The sequence below is a fragment of the Giardia intestinalis genome, chromosome 5 (assembly GCF_000002435.2).
Source record: "Giardia intestinalis strain WB C6 chromosome 5, whole genome shotgun sequence".
NCBI lineage: Eukaryota > Fornicata > Diplomonadida > Hexamitidae > Giardia > Giardia duodenalis.
Window position 1 is genome coordinate 2,922,291 of NC_051860.1, and position 19,146 is coordinate 2,941,436.

At 49.7% G+C, this 19,146-nt stretch overlaps 7 protein-coding genes across 7 annotated transcripts; 4 read left to right on the forward strand and 3 right to left on the reverse strand.

Annotated features, from left to right (window-relative positions):
* Window positions 1–29: 29 nt before the first annotated feature.
* GL50803_0016460 (Kinase, NEK) lies at window positions 30–3,641 on the forward strand (the record flags this gene model as incomplete). Its single annotated transcript, XM_001706754.1, has 1 exon — window positions 30–3,641. One exon carries the CDS (start codon window positions 30–32, stop codon window positions 3,639–3,641), a length of 3,612 nt encoding a protein of 1,203 aa, XP_001706806.1.
* A 23-nt stretch (window positions 3,642–3,664) lies between these two features.
* GL50803_0014903 (uncharacterized protein) lies at window positions 3,665–5,476 on the reverse strand (the record flags this gene model as incomplete). Its single annotated transcript, XM_038045798.1, has 1 exon — window positions 3,665–5,476. One exon carries the CDS (start codon window positions 5,474–5,476, stop codon window positions 3,665–3,667), a length of 1,812 nt encoding a protein of 603 aa, XP_037902319.1.
* An 85-nt stretch (window positions 5,477–5,561) lies between these two features.
* On the reverse strand, window positions 5,562–14,828 carry GL50803_0092602 (uncharacterized protein; the record flags this gene model as incomplete). Its single annotated transcript, XM_001706753.1, has 1 exon — window positions 5,562–14,828. One exon carries the CDS (start codon window positions 14,826–14,828, stop codon window positions 5,562–5,564), a length of 9,267 nt encoding a protein of 3,088 aa, XP_001706805.1.
* Window positions 14,829–15,017: 189 nt separating this feature from the next.
* On the forward strand, window positions 15,018–15,842 carry GL50803_0014905 (Nuclear LIM interactor-interacting factor 1; the record flags this gene model as incomplete). Its single annotated transcript, XM_001706752.1, has 1 exon — window positions 15,018–15,842. One exon carries the CDS (start codon window positions 15,018–15,020, stop codon window positions 15,840–15,842), a length of 825 nt encoding a protein of 274 aa, XP_001706804.1.
* A 47-nt stretch (window positions 15,843–15,889) lies between these two features.
* On the reverse strand, window positions 15,890–16,156 carry GL50803_009219 (uncharacterized protein; the record flags this gene model as incomplete). Its single annotated transcript, XM_001706751.1, has 1 exon — window positions 15,890–16,156. The coding sequence occupies one exon, from the start codon at window positions 16,154–16,156 to the stop codon at window positions 15,890–15,892; it is 267 nt and encodes an 88-aa protein (XP_001706803.1).
* A 97-nt stretch (window positions 16,157–16,253) lies between these two features.
* Window positions 16,254–17,690, forward strand: GL50803_0014906 (uncharacterized protein; the record flags this gene model as incomplete). Its single annotated transcript, XM_038045799.1, has 1 exon — window positions 16,254–17,690. One exon carries the CDS (start codon window positions 16,254–16,256, stop codon window positions 17,688–17,690), a length of 1,437 nt encoding a protein of 478 aa, XP_037902320.1.
* A 55-nt stretch (window positions 17,691–17,745) lies between these two features.
* Window positions 17,746–19,032, forward strand: GL50803_0023694 (uncharacterized protein; the record flags this gene model as incomplete). The annotated part of the gene is made up of 1 exon (XM_001706750.1): window positions 17,746–19,032. The coding sequence occupies one exon, from the start codon at window positions 17,746–17,748 to the stop codon at window positions 19,030–19,032; it is 1,287 nt and encodes a 428-aa protein (XP_001706802.1).
* Window positions 19,033–19,146: the final 114 nt, after the last annotated feature.

Sequence of the window (19,146 nt, forward strand, 5' to 3'; positions counted from 1 at the left end):
AAATATTCAAAAAACAAATTTCCGAGATTATGGCTACATCCTTGGTTTTGGAGAAGTACAGATTCGGTGAATGCATCAGTAATGGTTTCAACGGAAAGGTTCACAAAGTTTTTGATAAGACCGACGACACTCTTTACGCCTGTCGAAGCGTTAGCTATGAAAACATCTCAAGTAAGCTTATCAAACAGGCCCGAAAGGAATGGCCTCTCCTCAAGAAGGTGGAGCATGCTTCTGTGGCCCAGATCATCGAGGTGATAGATGACGAGGCCGCGAAGACCGTTCATTACATAATGGAATATTATCCTCATGGAGATTTAGGTGCATACATACGGAAGCGGGCGCAGGAGCAGGACCATGTCCCTGAACAACTGGTCTGGCTCATCATGACTCAACTCATAGAGGGGCTTGCATACCTTCATAACCCCCACAAAAGAAACGCTCAAGGGATTGGTGCGATCGTTCACAGGCATCTGTCCCCCTCTAATGTGCTTATTTCTGAAGACAACGAAGTTCGCATATCGGATTTTAAGGTCATTCGCGACGAAAGTGACTCTTCGTATATCGCTGATGAAAACTATATGAAGCGGCAGTCATACAGGTCCCCGGAGACCCTAGCCAATGAACCTGAAAATGAAACAGGCGACATCTGGTCCCTAGGGTGCATCATCTACGAGCTCTGTACGTTTCAGGCCCCGTTCGTGGCGACAGACGTTTCATCAATGCTTATGCTTCAGCAGATGGACCACACGGACGATATTAGTAAGCTGCCTGCTATCTACAGCGACGACTTGCGCAGCGTGCTGGGATCTATGCTGGTTGCGAACAAGAAGCGACGTAATTCAGTGGTCGGCCTCAAAGCCAACAAGACCATTCGGGAATACAATTTGGAAGTCCACAAGCTTTACGAGCGACGGTACGTGCGCGAACGGGAGCGAGAAAGGACACAACGGGGCCTGGCCCCGCCAGAGATAATTGACTATCAGCGGACGCCACTAATGCTTGCCGCGGAGGAAGGTGATATAAAGCAAGTTAAGCGGCGCCTTAAGAAAGATGTAGGCATGCAAGATTTGGTTGGGAAGACTGCGCTGATGTACGCTGCACAAGCCGGTAAGGATGGAGTGTGTCGCATCCTTTTGGATATGGAGGCTAGAATGGTCTGCAAGAAAGGCAAGACGGCGCTTATCTACGCAACTGAAGCCGGTGCCAATGCATGCATAGAGCTTTTGGTGAAGTATGAAGCAAAGATGCAGTCTAATGATCAACGCACCGCGCTTATGTTCGCCATACTCAAGAAGAATGCTCATGCTGTTCAAGTACTTGCTCCCTATGAGCACTCCATCTGCAATTCGGATAATGTAACGCCGACAATGCTGGCATGCTGCGAAGGAAACCCTTTTGCAGTAAATGTTCTGAGTGCCTACGAGGCCGGAATGCAGGACATAAAGGGGTGGACAGCTCTACACTATGCAGCTGCTCAGAACTCCGTCCTGTGCATGAACTATCTGCTGGACAAAGAGATCAAGAAGCTCACCCTCTCTGGACTGACCCCATTGATGATCGCAGCGCACTCCGGTCATGCAAAGGCCATTAAGCGCCTGCTTCCTTACAATAAGCGGGTCTGGGATCACGAAAACCGAACAGCACTTATGTATGCTGTAAGGCAAGGCCATCTTGAGGCAACGATGCTTCTTTTAGACGAGGAGGCGAACTTCCAGGACAAGCAGCACAAGACCGCGCTGATGATGGCCGTGGAGCGTAACCATAAGCACATAGTGGAATATATGGTTAAGTCCTCCAAAGTGGAGTGGGGCCTCCGGAATACCCAAGGCTATACGGCACTACACATGGCCGTGTTATACAACTATTCAGAGTGTGCAGCTCTGCTTCTGCCCAGAGAGGCCCGAATACCAATACTCCTAGATCCACATGGCCCCGAGTATGGAGAAACGGCCTTTGAATTAGCGTTTAATAGAGAAAACTACCAGATGGCCATGCTGTTGGCTCCGATTGAGGGCCCACGAGCCACAAACGAAATCGATCAGGAACGTCGCACTGACCTAATCAGAGCAGCAGAAAGAGGCGACGCCATGTCAGTCATCTGTTTTGCTAGCCAAGCTGGGTGCATAGACATCTACAACAAAACTGCATTGATGTATGCCGCAGAAAGCAACAACCAGACCATCGTGAAAGCACTTATTCCATATGAGGCGAATATCGAGGCGAATGGTCTCAAGGCCCTGACATATGCTCTCTTGAATAACAACATAGAAGTTGCAGAGCTGCTTGCGCCCAGTGAGAGCATAGATATCTCCAAGTACTCACGCCTTGATAACCGTGAGACAGAGCTGATGAAGGCAGTGGCAGAGGGTGACATACTCCGGACATGGTGCTTGCGCTTCCAAGCTGGGCTCCACAATACGGACGGCACCACTGCCCTAATGATTGCTGCTACTACCGGCAATCTATATGCGACGCGTCTTTTGGTGGCCCATGAGGCTGGGATGCGGCGCAATGACCATCAGCGGGCGTACACACTCGCAATGCTGGCAGGTAACCATGGAATAGCAAAGATTTTGTCAGACTATGAAGACACAGACCTCAATGTGCAAAACAACACTCCACTCATGTTGGCCGCTGTTGAGAACCGGATTTTGGACATCAAAGCCAATATTAGATACCTCGGGTCACGAAACGCTGATAATAAAACTGCGCTGATGTTCGCTGCAGAGCGGGGACACCTGGATGCCGTGAAGCTCCTCTTGGACGAGGCCAAGACAAAGATGATAACAATGGACTGGCGCAATGGATACACAGCTCTGATGTTAGCAGCTAAATATAACAAGGTGTCTGTCTGCGAGTGCCTGCTGAGCAGAGAACGTGGGATGAGGAATAAAGCAGACTGGACGGCGCTAATGATTGCTGCTCAGGCAAACTCTATCGATGCTGCCCGTGTGCTTTTTACAGAAGAGGCAGGTATGCTTCTATTGTCTGGTGAGACGACCACTTGCAAAACTGCGATGATGATAGCTGCCGAGTACGGGCGACACGAGGTGGTGCAACTACTACTGCCCTATGAGGGCGGTAAGCAGACCAGCGAAGGGCGCTCAGCACTCATGTTTGCTGCCGCGAATGGTCATGTGGAGGCCGTGAATATTCTGGCCAAGGTGGAGAGCCGCCTTCAGCTATCCTCCAGATCTTCGGCACCGGGATCAACAGCTATCCATATTGCCGCTGAGTTTGGGCAACTGGACTGCGTGAAGGCTCTGATACCTCACTGCCTTGCCATTAAGCGCAACGATGGCTTTACGTCGCTGATGCTTGCAGCCGGTCGGAACCATCTGGAGATTGTCAAGCTCTTGGCAGAGCGTCAGATAAGACTCCAAGCTAACAATGGACTGTCGGCCCTGATGATTGCGGCAAGCAGAGGATACTCGGACATTGTAAAGATCCTAATGGACGACGAGGCTGGCCTGACCAATGCAGATGGATACACAGCGCTGATGCTGGCTGCACAAGCAGGTCACGCAGATGTCTGCAGTTTACTTCGTCCACGGGAAGAAGCTATTACTCATCGCAGCGGAGCATCCCTGTTGGATATGGCGCAAGGAGAAGCAAGGGACTTGTTCATCAGTACTATCTAAAGTATTCTCATACATGTTGGCCCTCATAGGTCTTGAATGGTGTTTATGTTTGCATGCGTAGAGTCAAACCCAAACAGCTCAAAGGTGTCAACATCGTTTTCTGCTAGTAGGCCTTGGACACTTTTAGAGATGGCCCGCATGAGGACGTTTCTTTTCTGTTCATTCTCCACAGTTACAACACACTGAGCAGTCGCAGACATGAATGACAAAAACCGGTCCACATGCTGAATCGACTGTGTATACCCGCAGTGGTGTTTGTTTATGGAGCTTTTGCTATGCTGATTAGGATGGGCCCCTGTTCCTGGTGTTTGAACAAGTGTATCTGGCCTAGACAATTTAAAGTTATTATCGTGCGCTGTGTCTGGGGGCCCTGTCCTGTTAGGCCGGGCTTCTTCGACTTGCTGCATCTTTTTACTAGTGGTACGGGAATTGCGTTTTGTTTCTGTCGATTTTGGTCGCTTTCGGGGGAGATTGACCCCTATTAGTTCTGAGGTGTGCAAGTCCCTATCTCTACTTCTATTTGCCCCGTCTCCAGACGTCCGCTTATTATATTCTCCTGCAGACTCTGGTCTCTTGGGGCGGTTATTAGTCATGCGGAATACTGCCGCTTCCATTGCGTTGCCGTCGGGGACAATCGTCTCTAGGGCTACTTGAGGAACGATAGGTTCATGGGCAGGATGCCTCTGTGGGTATCGGCTGTACTCGTATGCAGTTTCTGTTCCAGAATTGTTCCGCGTGCTGGCCAACGATTCCCGGGGTTGGGGCGTGACATTTTCTGAAGCCCTCTCCATTGTATCTCGTAAAGAGTACATGTAAATTCGCACATTGTCGAAGGTATCAAAACGCTTGATCTGCCCAGACGTGTGATGTATCGTCACAGGCTTGAGGCTCAGCGAATTGATGCGGTCGCAGATAGCGGGAAAGTCATAGGCAGAAGGGACTACGTTAAAGGAGAAGTGATAGTATGGATTGCGAAGAGCCAGGCTACTGCTGTATAGCTCAGAAAGCGCGTGTTCTTTTCCAACCTCCCCTTGCTTTGACAGCTGATAGGATTCCAGCTGAAGCTTACGTTTTCGATAGAGCTCTACAAGTTCCTTTCCAGTTACTTCATTTATGTATGCATTATTGGCGCTGTCATAGATGTCAAGAGCAGCAGCAAGGACCTGCTTCCGTACTGACTGATGCTTTGTTGAGTAGATGTATGACTCTGTTATGGCAAGCTTGTTTCTGCTTGTGCTACTGGCCCATGCGTTTCCAAATATGCATGATGACGCAGAAATACCGTCCTGAGAAGGGATTAGTGCGTATGTGGCCTTCTGCACTGGAGCCGGAATCTCTCGCTCAATGTATATCGGCCTATACTCTGCTGCAAGTCCAGGCCAGAGCACGGCTAGTAGACCAGTGGAGATCCGTGTGTCTGTTTTGAAAACCTCAACAAACTGGGTCTGCACATAGTGCGTCCTACGCTGCAGATCAACGTTACAGGGGGATCTGTCCAGTGTAACCTTGGTCTGCTCAGGCCCCTTAACGAGAAATGAGAAGCTCCAGCGCCCCTGATTATGCTTACAACGGAAGAAAAGATTCTTCTTCGTTGCAGCGGAATGCAAGAAGCGGACAAGCTGTGAAGGAATCCAGATCGAAAAGCAAGCGAGTCCGAGAAGCATGCTAGCGATTTCGCCTACTGCGGAGGCTTCGTCATGCCCTCTAGTAATGCCCTCCACGGGGTCTTTGTCTGGTGCTAAGACGGCTGCCAAGGCACTAATAGCGTCGTGTATTTGCCTCCGCTGAGTTCTATCTAGAAGATCGGTCATCGAAGTGACCAGGTTTGTTGTCATTAGCCCAGTAAATCCTATTTTTGCCCGTCCATCTCCTTCCTTATGAGCCAAAGACTGGTTGCCCTAGCACCAGTAATTTACATAGCTAAATAATGTCGTCGACTATTTGGTTAGCAAAATACTCCTCCAAGGACGTAATCGCTCCCCCCAATGCCGCAGATACACTGTCCGCATCTACTTCTAGGAGCCCGACAAGGATAGTATCTATGGCGTGCTTGATGCTTAGCAGTGCGTGGTGGTGATCGTAGCACGTGATGTCACTCGCCACAACAGCAAGGTTGTCCTTCATCTTCCTGATCACACCTACTCGCCTTGCGGTCCCGTTAAGTATGTCCTCACACATGAGCTGCTTGGACGCCTCCTCAGATAGAGACTTTAGGCGATCGAAAAGCCGCATGGTGATGTAGATGCTGCGCTTTACCTCGGAGTCCACGCTTGTCTCTAGGATGTCTGTCGAGAGAGTCAAAAACCGACCCAGCTGGTTGCTAACAAACATGTCGATGAAGTTGTCTGTGTCCATTAATCGCTGAGCTGTTTGCTTGCGTACTAGCTCTGCATCGTTGTCTTGAGGAATGAGCGCGGTGGGCTTATCCGCCAGCTGAGTGACAGAGCTCGCACTGGGCGCTGGCCGTATGAGGGCAGCCGACGGAGGGATCTCCTCTATCTGGCTAAAGCTGTAGAATTGCTCGGCTATCACTTCTGAATTCCACTGTTTAATGGTGTGACTGCAAAGCTCTCTGAAAGCAGCCTCGTTGATTCTGTTGACGCATCCGTGCTCTCGGCCGAAGTGCAAAAGGATTGTCTGCAGCGCCTGATATAATGTCTTCCTGAAAGAGGAGTAAGCATAGAAGATTATTGCTACAACCCTGGAGAATGGTATAGTGAGCTCTCTGTATTGCTCTGCTGATCGAGTACGCCTATCATAAACGCTTCCTATGATAGACGCAGCCAAATCTTCTCTTCGAGCTCGCTCCCAGTTAGTGAACATGATGCTGAGCAGGGGCTCAATAGAGGTGATAGGGATTGGCTCAAGGATGTTAATGGTCGCATCACGTAATTCCTTAGCACTGTCAGCAATATATGTGTTGAGCTGAAGCGACCTACGAAGATCCAAGTATGCTAAGAAGTAGTCGTTATCTAAGTCACTGAAGAGCATGCGGGCAAACAGGTATACTTCATCGTTCTCGTACTGATAGAAAATAACATTTGCGATGATGCAGTATAACAAGCTCGAAACAAGGGAGCGCAATCCATATCTGCTCTTGCACCAATACACCAAAAAGTGAGGAAGAGATTCTGCGTCTTCTCTACAAAGCTCCCCAGGAACAAGCATGAACTCATATGCTGTTGTGATGTGTTCGTCAGCCATCGGTGCTGCCCCAACACTGGTAGTGAGTAGATTTTTCTCCACTAAATGCTCAGCCTTGTGTTCATCGTGTCGGGCGATAATGATAGTCTCTGTGGCTATTTGGCGCTTATAGAGTACCATTCGAATAATCTTGAGTGTCCATATAAGTGATTTTAGATAGCATGCAGTGATTGGGATCCTGATGTATGCCTGCTTGCTGACCAGTGATGTTACGATTTGGGTCGGGGTGAGAGTAACTTGCTCCAGTAGCTTGAAGATGATAGGTAACGAATCTATCGGCGCCATGAGGTCGTGCGAGCTCCCTGCCCCCTTGTCCACATCAAGCATTCCGCGATCTGATGCATAGTGCAGGCTTGCAGAAGATAGCCGAACGAACGAGACCTGATCACCAACAGTCGGCAATAGGGTGGCCGGCTGCTTGGCCAGTGGCTTCACTATCGGGGACCCCATGCTGGCGTCTTGGGTCCTTTTGAGTTCGGTATCTATCTGATTAATCGTAGCCTTCTGCAATGCTGATGTTGCAGCCAAATCCTTATGGAACTTAACTCTACTGCTCAAGAGGCACGGAGAGCACATGATCTGTCTTGTAGCAGTATTTGCCGGCTTCAGCACTTTGTCGTCAGACGATTCCTGCATTTGAAGAAGAGATGTTTGATTTGAGCTCGTAGACAGGGTGTACTTGGCAAAGATCTTGTCTAGAGTTGTCTGCATTAGGAAGTAACAATACGGAGTAATGTTGAGTGGATTAGCTTGCATATATGTCAAGGAGCCATATCTGGGATGAGGTACCGATCCCACCGGAATTGGACCGGTGAACTGCACAAGCTTCGAATCAGTAGGAGATACGTTGTTGAGTGAAGTGACAATAAGAAGATCATTTGTTGCGGGTTGCTTTCTATCCTGATGCATCAGCTTAGCTGTTGGAGAGGGTGCTGGAGACTCTGGGGCGGTAACAAAGACGTTGGTGAGTGCCTTCGTTCCAGTGGATAATGCCTTGTAGTGTGAAGAGGGATCTGTGTTGTCCGCCACACCGATGACTGAGTTGATTGCCCTACTTACGGGCCTTCGTTGCTTGGCGAAAAGTACATTACTGTTTTGGATGATGTGTTTGATTTCACTAGGCGAAATTCCCATAGATATGGCAGTGTGGTTAGCCATGTAAGGATCTGAGCCAAAGAATTTTCTAGTACTTGCCTTGTTTTTGATAATAAAAGGTCGGATAGGCGATACCCCAAAGTTACTGATAAATCTACTCTCCGGCTGTGCAAGCACATTTAGGTACGCTGCTGACAGTAGCTTTGCGTGTTCGGAATTACTAGGCAGCATGCCTGGCTGGGCTATCTGAATGTACTTCTTGTTATCTCCTTCAGCTTCAGCCTCTGGCACGGCCGGCAAGTCGGTATGGAGTAGGAACTCGCCCGACGAGCCTCTCCGTAGTTTGTTTACGATTCTGGCAAACTTATTGCTTGATGTTTGACGGAGCAGTGTGTTGAGCTCCTGTCCTTGGCCATCTAGTGTGGGATCTAGTTCATCGTCCTGATCATCGAGGCTAGTATTTAGACTCGAATTAAGGTATTTATCAGGGTGCTCCACAAGATTTATGGCTGATTGAAAAGGGAAAAGAGGGGTCACCTGGAGAAGATTTCGCTTTCCACCGGACGCTCCGTCAACGGCATTGTCCACCTTATTAGCAGATGTAAGCTGGTTGTTCATGTACAGAAAATCTTCCACAACACTTGTCCTAGGATACTTCGACGGATTGAGTCCACCAGCAGCCAAAAGACCGGATGTGCCTGGATGTGGTTGGCTCTCTTCAGAGTCGGGCAGGGTGCTCTGCTGTGTGGCTAGAAGAGGGTTGTCAGCAAAGTCCGCTAAAACGGATCTTCTTGTTTTCTTTCCTTGTGCCTCTTGTAGCAACCTTGCACTAGGCAGCAGGGGCAGGTTTTTCGGTCCAATTATTCCTGGCAAGATATTATTTCCAGTAATCTGTGTTGCTTCTGTGTGCGGGGCCGATGGCTGGTGCCTATTCTGAGGCCCTTCTGGTTGGGCTGTGGCATAATGTGACGTGTCCATGGTAGGAAGGTTGCTCTTTGTGTTCATATTAATACATGAGACATCCACGCCCCGTAAGTGCCTCGGGTTGTCATAGCGGAGGTACTCTCGCGGGTTTGTTACCTCACGCGCTAGACGGACGGCAGACACAAGCTTGTCAATGTGGTAAGAGTAGACATCTGTTTGAACAGATACTATCTTGGGGGCTTTCAGGGGCGTAAACAGAGGCTTGTAAATAGAGACATCTTTGTCGGAAGAGCAGATAGAAATAACATCGGTCTGGATTAACTGAGAAAACGACTGGATGAACAGCTGGATCTCTTCCTGCTTTGCAAAATTATAACGCATAGCAGGGTCGTCACGGGGATAGTGTCCAAATGCATAGCCGCTTATGAAGGACGAGTGGTAGAGCACGGGATTGCGCTCCAGAACATCGTTCCATTGCAAGAGTGGTTTGTCTGGTATTGTGTCTGGGACCTTCTCATGCTGATCAGACTGACTACTTACGACAATGTGCAGGTCGACCATTGTCTCTGGTTTAATAGTTAGTAGCGACTCGGACTTATCGATAGTCACGTCCTCGTACAACAATTCTCTACAAACACACGTGACATTTGTCTGCACTGCACATTCTTCTAGACTCAGTGCACGAAGCTTCGATTGGGAGCGCAGCTTGACAGAGCGGCTATTAGGAGATGTGGAGCCAGTTGACTTGCGGTCTATAAGCTCCTGAAGTTCAACGGTGAGAGTGTTTAACTCTTCATCTAGATTAGTCAGTTCATTAAGTTGCTCTTTCCACGAAGAGGATTCTGACGGCTGTTGAGCGGGCTCCTCTGTCTTTGGCTTGCCGTTAGTGGAGGTATACGCAGAGAAGATAAGATCTGATGTTGCAGAAGCCATTTGCCCAGGTACTTTTCCGGTGGATAGGATCTCCCGATTAGCAGATAACAGATGCGTAGCTTTGGGTTTAAATTTGGTGCAAGGTTTTGTAGCAGTACCATTGAGATCGGAAAAGATTACTTCTACATCGGAATTTTGTAGGTCTCCATAGAATTTGGTACCTTGGACTAAGATAGGAACAGGGGCTCCTTTGGCATCTTGTAGGTAAGCCAGGAAGTGTTTGCTTGTAGAACTGGGGACAGAAAGTTGCTCATCTATTGACTGACGCCCAGTTCCAAGACGAGAAATAGATTGCTCAGAAAGCTGCTTCAAAGAGGAAGACTCTCTAACATTGACAGGGACAGCGCTCGAAGCTCCACGATGGACTGGATCCTTTTCTATCGGGTTGTCGAGGTCTTTAGGCGTGAGATTAGTATCATGACCAGGAGGTTTGGAGCAAGAAATCTGAGAAGGCTTTGCTTCATGTGCTGATGAATTGCGAGTACACACAAGAAAGTCAGTAGTAGAGCTCGGCTTGAGAGATTGTTGCAGCCCCTGGGTAGCGCTGAAAAGATCTACAACGGAGTCGGACACATGCTTAGATACGCTTTTCTCCACGTCTAGCAAGTTATGGCTAGAGGCAAGGGCATTCTCAGGGTTTCTCTCTAAAGCATCCTTAGTGCTGTGGAAGGCCAGAGTGAATCCGCTTGGAAAGTCTTTGAGCTCTGCATGCTTCATAGCGTTGTCAAAGCTGTCCATCGCTTCCTGCGAAAAGTATGCAGACGACTGTGCAGCATCCGAGTGAACGGTGATGATGGCGCTTGTCGCACGAGATACATAACGAGGATGCTCATCAGAGAAGACAATTGCAGACAAGCCTTCGTCAACAGTCGTTGGCGGAACCGTTTCGAGACCAAGGTGTCTGAGAGTCGGTCGATCTGAACGGTCTGGTGAAGAGCAGAAACGTTGTTGTTGTGCAGACACAGGTGGAGGCTCTCGAGCTGCTCCTGTAGCATCTTTCTCCTTTTGCACAAGCGCCTCCGAGCTGCGCTTCTTAAAGCCTTTGTAAAGGAGCTTTTTGTCTTCCTTCCTGAGGACCGGGCCTACTCTATTCATGATCGATTTCACTTGCTCGGGTATCGGCACAGAGGGGCCAGGGCTATCGACATTCTCTGCTGAAGCTTTTCTATCCTTAAGAGCCCCAGCTCTTCGACGAACTGTCTCAGCAAAGCCCTTCTTGATGTTCCTTAGTCTAATGGCCTTTGCATTTGTGGTATCGTTGAGGCGCGTCTTTCCAGCTGCATCTATGTATGCATACTTGGTAATGTGCTGCTGGGTGGCAACGGTCTGTTGCACTGCTTGGTCGCTCACCTCAGTCACAGGTGGCTGCGAACAGCTTTGGTCCGCAATAAAGCTCTGCTTGTCACTTGTTATCTCCTCTGCTGCCACGCATTCGTCTGCATAGCAATTGTCCAGTTGTAGTTCTGGCTCGCAATCCAAATCATCCGCCATCAAAATATCTGCGTACATGTGTTCTGTGGCACGGCTCACCATGGGCACGACAAAGGTGAGCTTCCGCCGTGGCTTGGATGTAGTGACCTTGGCTTCGACGCCGACAGTGTTCACTTGAGGGACACCCTGCAGACGCTCTTGTGCGCGGACTGTATGATCTAGAGTGACAGCTTCGCTGTTATCCTTCTCTTCTATAGTGGACGGTGGATCGTTCAGGTGGTTGTCCCCCTGCGCATGATCGCTGTCAAGTAAATTGTACGGGATGCTGGATAAGTGTGAGATCTCTGTTCGTTCGTCATCAAGAATGCGCATACGCAACTTAAAGTCATCAACGAATGAAAACACTATGTCTTGCTTCTCCTCGTCGGTCATGCTAGGTTTGGCGAAATCACTGCCATAAGAATTGTAGAAATCTAGGAACAGATACTTGAATTCGTCACAAAAGGCACTCTTAAAGAGCATGTAGCTAAGGACCATCTTGATTTGGGCCGCTATCCGTGCGCTCTCCATATTATCGGTCAAGATAGCCATCATTCTTTCGAAGTCTTCGGCAGAGAGTGTTTCCAGCTCTAAGCTGGTCTCTCGCACATAGGAGGTAGCGAGATGTTGCTTGGTATCTGCGTCAGGGACGTCTATAACAAGGCCCAACTCATCGGAAGCAGAGTATGCTAGGTCAGATGCAGTATTGCTTTCCACACACGAGTCCCTGGAATCAGCAAGATCTTGGGTACGTTGCTGTGCCTGCGCTATGATAGTATTCTTTACGGTATCTTTGCCCTTCTGTGTGCCAGAAGATCTGGCTTTATCAATTGAAGGCTTGGAGCTACGCTTCTTTGAAATCTTCTTTGGTTTGTTATCCTCTTCGGTCAGATCTTTGTTGGTACCAAGCGTTCGCGTTCTCTCTTTCTCGCCACTCGGCATGGTGTTGGATGCGGTCGACGCAAGCTGCTTGCCTGACTTGTTGGCTCTAAACGCGCTATTGTGGGCGGAAACTGTTTGACTAACCAAGTCAGCTATGTTCAGAGGGGTTTCTGCTCCGTGACTACCCAGGACAAGTCCTGCATCTATGACGTGCTCATCACCCAGTACGTCTATCCCTGCATCTCCCGCTGCGGTCTTCAAAACGTTTTTAATAGCTGTACGCTCTTCCTTGACCAGATCTTGCTTGGTCTTTCCATCCTTTTCAACAATACTATCTGGGCGATTGTAGTCTAAAGCGTACGCCGGAATTGCCTGGCCCAGCTGCTTGGAGTATAGATTCTTCAAGGACACGTTCTTCGGTGCAAAAGCAGCAGGATAGCCTTCATAGCTTGCTTTAGATTGAGCCACGGTCTGCACACCCACAGCTTTTCTAACAACTGTTATCAGCGGTTCCTTATTGATGATGGTGAAAAAGTGGTGGATAGTTGGCGGATCGCGGAGAGTTCTGAGAAGGTGGACAAGACACGCCAGTCCCAGCTGGTCTATCTCTGGACAAGAGGAGCATATATGTATCACCGTTTCTGGCAGGCTGAGCGTTTCCACAGTCTCTGCTGCCATCTGCATTATCTTAGAGGCATTGCCAGATTCCATGATGGAGCGTATGACCGTACGGGTGTCAATTGCCTGAAAATCCTCCGCAGCATTCAAATCCTCGATTACAGCCCTTAGCTTAGTGATCTCGTGCTCCAACTCCTGTAGTTCTCCTTTGTACTGGATATCTTGCCGTTTCAACTTCTGCATCAGAAAGCTAGTCTCTTCAGAAGCCTTTTTGTAGGCCTTTTCCAGTTCCTGCTTGGCCTTGATCTCTAGAATGACCCGCTTCTCTGCATTCTGCGCCCGCGTGACTGCGCTGTCCGCTATTGTGCGAAGCCGACCTGCTGCAACTGTAAGTCGTTTAGATCGAGCAAAGGCCTCGTCCTTTTCGAGGGCCAGCTCTCCCATTTCCACCTCCATGGCGATTCTGGTTTTCTTCATGGCTTCATAGTTATCCTGGAGAGAGTTCAGTTCCCGTTCCACTTTAGCCTTAGCATACTGCAGTGAGTCCAGTGAGCCGATGGTATTGGCGAGGCTCTCTTTGACCTTATCATATGAAGCCCGCAAGTCACCAAGCTCTTTATACAAGTTCTTGTTTTCTTCCAACGTGATCTTAAGGCGCTTTTCCATATCTCGCGCTTGAGTCTTCAGGAGGTCAACTTTACCCGTGCGACGCACAGAGCGTGCAACGAGGTAATCCTTGGACCTCTCAAGAGTATTAAGCAGGCTGGGAAGTTGCTTATAAAGGCTCGAGATGCTTTCCAAGCGCTGGTCACCCTGGAGGCCGTCGTACTCGTCATACTTCTGCTGCAACAGCTCCAGCGCAGAGTCAAATGCCATGACAAATGCCTCCAATTCGCTGATTGCTTGACCGCTCTTGAGAGACGGTTCATTGCTTATTAAGCCGAGTGGGTCCTGTTCATCAGCATTTATATCAGCGATGAGCTCGGCAACTGTGGTGTACTCCTCCGGACTGACAACTCTGCCGGGGACCGCTTTATTGGAGCGAATCACAGACGTTCTTTGTGTCTCGTGGTCCCTAACTATGATGGCCGACTTTTCTCGCATGTTTCTTATTTTATCCAATTGCTCAACAATCTTCATGTCTGTACGGTAGTGAAGAACATGGTTTGAAATCTTGACTGGTGCCTGCCCGACGTCAGAGATGCCCTTTTTCTCACGCTGTAAAATAGGGTTTAGCTGCTTGAACTTATGCTCAGCAGGCGACAAGTCACCAGATCCCTTTGATGTGAAAACGCCCTTGTCTTCATCTTGTTCGCTGTCCGTTAGGACATCTGCGGGAAAACAGTCCAGTTTGGTATGGCTGCACGCCTCCTGCTCCAAGCAGTCGAACGTCTGGATGGGTACGCCTGCCTCTTCGTCCGGCGCTCCGGGGTCGTTCGAGAAAAGCGGGTCAAACCCGTCCAGCGAAATAAGCCGCTCAATACTCAGCTTAAGATTCATTAGCCTCGAGGCGGGTGTCTTGGCCACCTTGATTGTGCCCACCTTGTCCCCGTCACTTCCAACGATGTGCATGCGTATTCGATCTACATCGTCCTTTACGGTTGCTATTTGCCAATTTCCCATGCTTGCACGCTCTGTGAAGGTCTTTTCGCGTGCCAGTGTGGTTGAGCGGGACATATCTTTATCAATTGGGTTGATAGCCTCATGTGCGAAAGCGCTGTTCGGTATAAGATCGCCAGGGATGAGAGGGGTGAAAGCATTTGCCTCGGCCTGCGCATCTTCACTGACGCGGGCCTTCGGAAGTCCACTGTCAAGGATGGGGGGCAACTTGTACCTCGCGTTGGTTAACTTAGGTATCACATATGGATGCTTGCTGTACTCAATGATATCTCCCACGCTGGAAAGGGTTATCGCCCCATCCAGCTCCTCTCGCAGGTTGACCATATGAGATGGGGAGTAGGTGGCGGTGGAGCTGGATCGTCTATCTGAGAGCCCCTTTAACTGATACGTACTAGAAGAGGCGTCACTATCCTGCTCCCGTAGCCTGCCGATAAACTGCATCGTTACTGTCTCAAAGTCTGTGCAAGCTTTTAAAGATTTCAGATTAAAGTTTGGCCAGACCTAACCAGAGAAGCCTGCCTTAGCCATTTCAGCGGATCAGTGGTTCGGATTACTAAGTGACTGCACTGTTTTATAAGTGCCACTGAGCAGGGCGATGACAGAGGGGTGCTTCAAGGTAAATATTATAAAATGGCGACACCCTTAGACAGGCCATTAACTAGAGGTGGTGCCTTCGGAGGCTGCTGCGGTAGTAGCGGGGACGCTCAAGGAGACGACGCAGAAATTTCTTTGGCAAAGACCTACAACACCTCCCAGGGAGGGGGCTGGAGGCCTCCCGAGGACAAAAAGCCCAGGAAACAGAAGTCTGTCGTGGATTTACTAGAGGCGGTCACGGTCAAATACAAAACGGCACAGGACGCACCAATTCTTCCTCCGCGGGCCGGCAATGACAACAAGCCCACCCTGGTATTGGATATGGACGAGACCCTGATTGCAGTGAAGTTTGATCTCTATTTGCCTGGCTCCGATTACATAGTTCCACTGAGGCTTTGCCATCTGACCGAAACGGGGACGGGAATGACAGAATTATACACTATAGCATGGGTTAGAAAGCGGCCCTATCTGGAAGACTTCTTGGCATCCGTAGCCAAGGACTGGGAGGTAATAATAATGACCGCAGGGATTGAAGATTATGCAAAGCCGATCATTGCAGAGTTCGATCGCAACAAGATCGTGTCTTACTCTCTCTACAGGGACTCTTGCTCATGTGATAAGTCCGACGGAATCATATACAAGGACCTCAGCATCCTCGGCAGGGACGTAAACCGTACAGTAATAGTGGACAATACCCCGACATGCTATAAGAAGCACCCTGAGAACGCTATTCCAATAAGCACGTGGGAGAGCTCCAGCAAGGACCGAGCTCTCAGGTCCCTCATCCCGATCCTTCAGGAGCTGTCGAGAGCCCCAAATATAGTTAAAGCTCTAAAGCGGATGCGGCTAAATGAGTTCTAGGGCTCGCTTCCCCCAGCAATCCCAGCGACTTGGCTTCGGGAGGGCTTCTAAACATATTCATACACGGGCTGCATTTCTGCATCGTGGCCGACAACGGTTCTCAGTTTATATGTGACGGACGAACGCTCGTCCATGGCAAGGTCAAATATTCCGTAATCTGCGTCTAATGGCTGATTGTTCAGGAATAGTTGGATATCTTGGGGGTCGTTTCCAATTAGACGTCCTAGTATTCTGCAAATGTCCCCCACCTTCCCAGAAGGATCTACGAGGATATAGTATGCGTCCTTACCACGTTTAACAAGAATGTACAGCATCTAGATGGACGGTAGTAACAGTATCTGTAAGCGTTTGAGTCGGTCGTTTTTAAAAGTTTAATGCAAAATTTAATATGCAAATTCTGGTGCGGATCTCATGATGCTAGAGGACAGATACTATCACTCTCCACGCACACAGCTGACGCCTCTAGTAAGGAGTGTGCAGAATAGTCTAGATGTAAGGGATAAATCAGTCTCGGGCACGGACGATGATATGGAGCCCACAGCCATAGCCCCGACGCTGGGGGCACCTGGCTCGTCCCGGGTGGTTTCAAAAACGCCACCCATATCAGCCGCATGCTACGTCCCCCGGATACCCCGGACAGACCATCGCGGACATTTTTTGCGGGGAGCTACTCTCCAAAAGCTCGAGATACGCGATCCACCGAGGAAGCAATACCGGTCTGTAGCACGGCCGGCCACTACCGCCTTTGATCCGCCATGCTTTCCCGGCGCCAAGGCAGTGCATCAGATATACCTTGCCAATCAGGCGCATCCAGCCTTTTACCCGCCCCCCTTTCGCCGAAGGAAAAACAAGCTTCTCAGCCAGATTGCGCTGCCCTTTTCTGTTCCCGACATCGTCACGACTAGTGCTGTTCTGGGCAGAGGGCTGCTTGATGGTATGGATTCCGATCGAGATGGCTTTTCTGCTCCACTGTCAGACGGCACCGACGGTACTGACGCCGCAGACATGGTCAGTGCGCCTTATCCTCAGCGGATGCTGTCCCTGATGCTTGCACAGCCTGCCTGCGCTCGCCTCCTCCACTTCAACGTGTGCATCTCAAACGAACTCTCATCTTCGTCATTTGCCAGTATAAACACAGAGAACTTGGAGCCCACAACGCCTGGTGCTGAATCGTATCTTGGTAAATCCCCTATCGCAACAATTCTCTCCACACCGTTACCCCAGCCACCCAAGCAATTTCCAATGGCACCCTCTCTTTGTTTAAACGAGGAGTCTGTTGATCACCAGGGCTCAACCAGAAGCGTATGCTCGGGTCGGAGTCTAGAACCAAATCTCTTTCGCTCCGCCTCTGTCGTGTCCGATTCTGATGCACCTACCCCGTTGTCTGGGGAAATCTCTCAGCTCTTCCGTCCGCTCCCAGCCCCAAATGTCCTCCCCTTGCGCTTGGGAGGAGTCCTTTTGCCGGGAGACGCTGTCTTGGCTGTACACCCTAAGACGCGTAGGGTTAGCTCCTGCGTTTGGTATAGCAACAGGTGCGTTTTATTCCCTGACGGCACACAATCACATTCCCATCCCCTGTATCGGGATGCCACACAGCGCGAAGCAGCATACTCTGCAGCGCGCTCCGTTCGGCATGAAGAAATCACTGATCCCTTTGTGTTGGCCGGCCTTATATTCAGCGCGTTGGGTAATGAGATATCGTGCTCTCCTCGCACCCGGGATTACGACATCATCTCCCTCAGTGAGCTCGTGCTCTCCCCCGTAAAGCATCTGCTGAGTGCTGACGAAATAAAGAGAATGGGGGAGAGCCTGGTCCTGGCGCTCTCAGCCGTCAAAGTGAGTATGTAGCTTTTAGTACGCGCTGCAAGTCTTTCATGTAAATTCTATGGTGCAATAAAAGCGCATGGAAAGATACCTCCCCCTGGATGCGTCTGAAATCGCAGCAACTGCGCTCCGAGCGTGCAGACAGAACCATGGAAGCATGGTCGAGGCGCTTCACTCAGTGTCGGCTCAGGTTTCACCCGTTTCGGGATCACTGTCTTCACAGACCACCTGCCAGGAATGTGGCTACTCGGCCGATCCTCAAATCGTGCAGTACTCTCTCTTGGAAATAGAGACCCCTGCGTTGGATGCTGATCCTTTAACGGCTTCCCGCGAAGGCTATGCTGCGGCGCTCTCAGAGACGGCCTATTATACTAGAGTCCTGGTACTTCCTCCAAATGGTTCTCCGATCTTCAACTTCCGCCTTCTCTCTACCAAATTGAGCGCCGCTTACTTGCAAGAATTAATCACGAGCACTCTTGAACTCCCACCAGACACTCCGCTTGCAGCCCTTAGTATAGATAAGGAAATAATCGGGCTTGCAGACATCTTTGCCGAGGAAGATGACACCGGTGATCAGGACCGCAGCGCAAGCCTAGAGCGCTATTGCCGGCTGAACTTCGGTGCCAACCATTGCCTTATCGTTGCCCCTGTTTTACCAGAAGAGCTTCCTACGGATGATAGGAAAGACGTGATCGTTGACATCTTTATTCAGGGCTCACCAGAGAGTGTTTCAATTCCGCTCATTGTGTGCCCAGAGAGCCTAGACAACATTGCCAGGATCGTGCGCCAGCGGCTGGCCCTCTTCTATCCGGATGGGGCTGCACGCAACAGCATTCTGTCCCAAAGCACGCTCTTATCTTTGACTCCAACTACGGAGTGCTCCCTTAAGTGCGTTGTCTCCTTTGATGCTTCTGTAAGTCCTACTGCGCGGAGTCACGATCTTTGTAGTGTGTTTCGATCTAGCCCAAGAGTCTTCCCGGTCATGCAGTACACACTGAAAGATTGCATAGAGAATTTCCTGAAAGAAAAACTAGAACCGTCTTTTGTGTGCCCGAACTGCAAGGCAACGGGGTCGATAATGGTGCAGAAAACGCTGATCAATCAAGGGAAGATCTTACCTACACTGATTTTGAACTCAGCCTCACATATCCTATTGCAGGATACTGTTGCTTTTGATTCGTTGCAGCACACAGTTGTCTTGGCAGTCTTACGGGATGGCTCTGGAGAGCTTCTGGTAGCAAATAGGGTGGATACTCAACTGTGGAGCGTTGATGGGGAAACGCGTAGCCTTGCAGAGTTACAGTCTCTTTCGTGTGTGTTCTTTATCGCTGTGGAGAAACACATATCAAAGGAGATTGACTATTGAATTGGCCTGTCTATAAATGGACAGGCGTCGGAGTATAACCATTTGCAAATGTTTGTTCTAGATAAGATAGTTGAAAGTCACGTGCTTTTCGTTGCAAAAGCGATACGAAAGGAG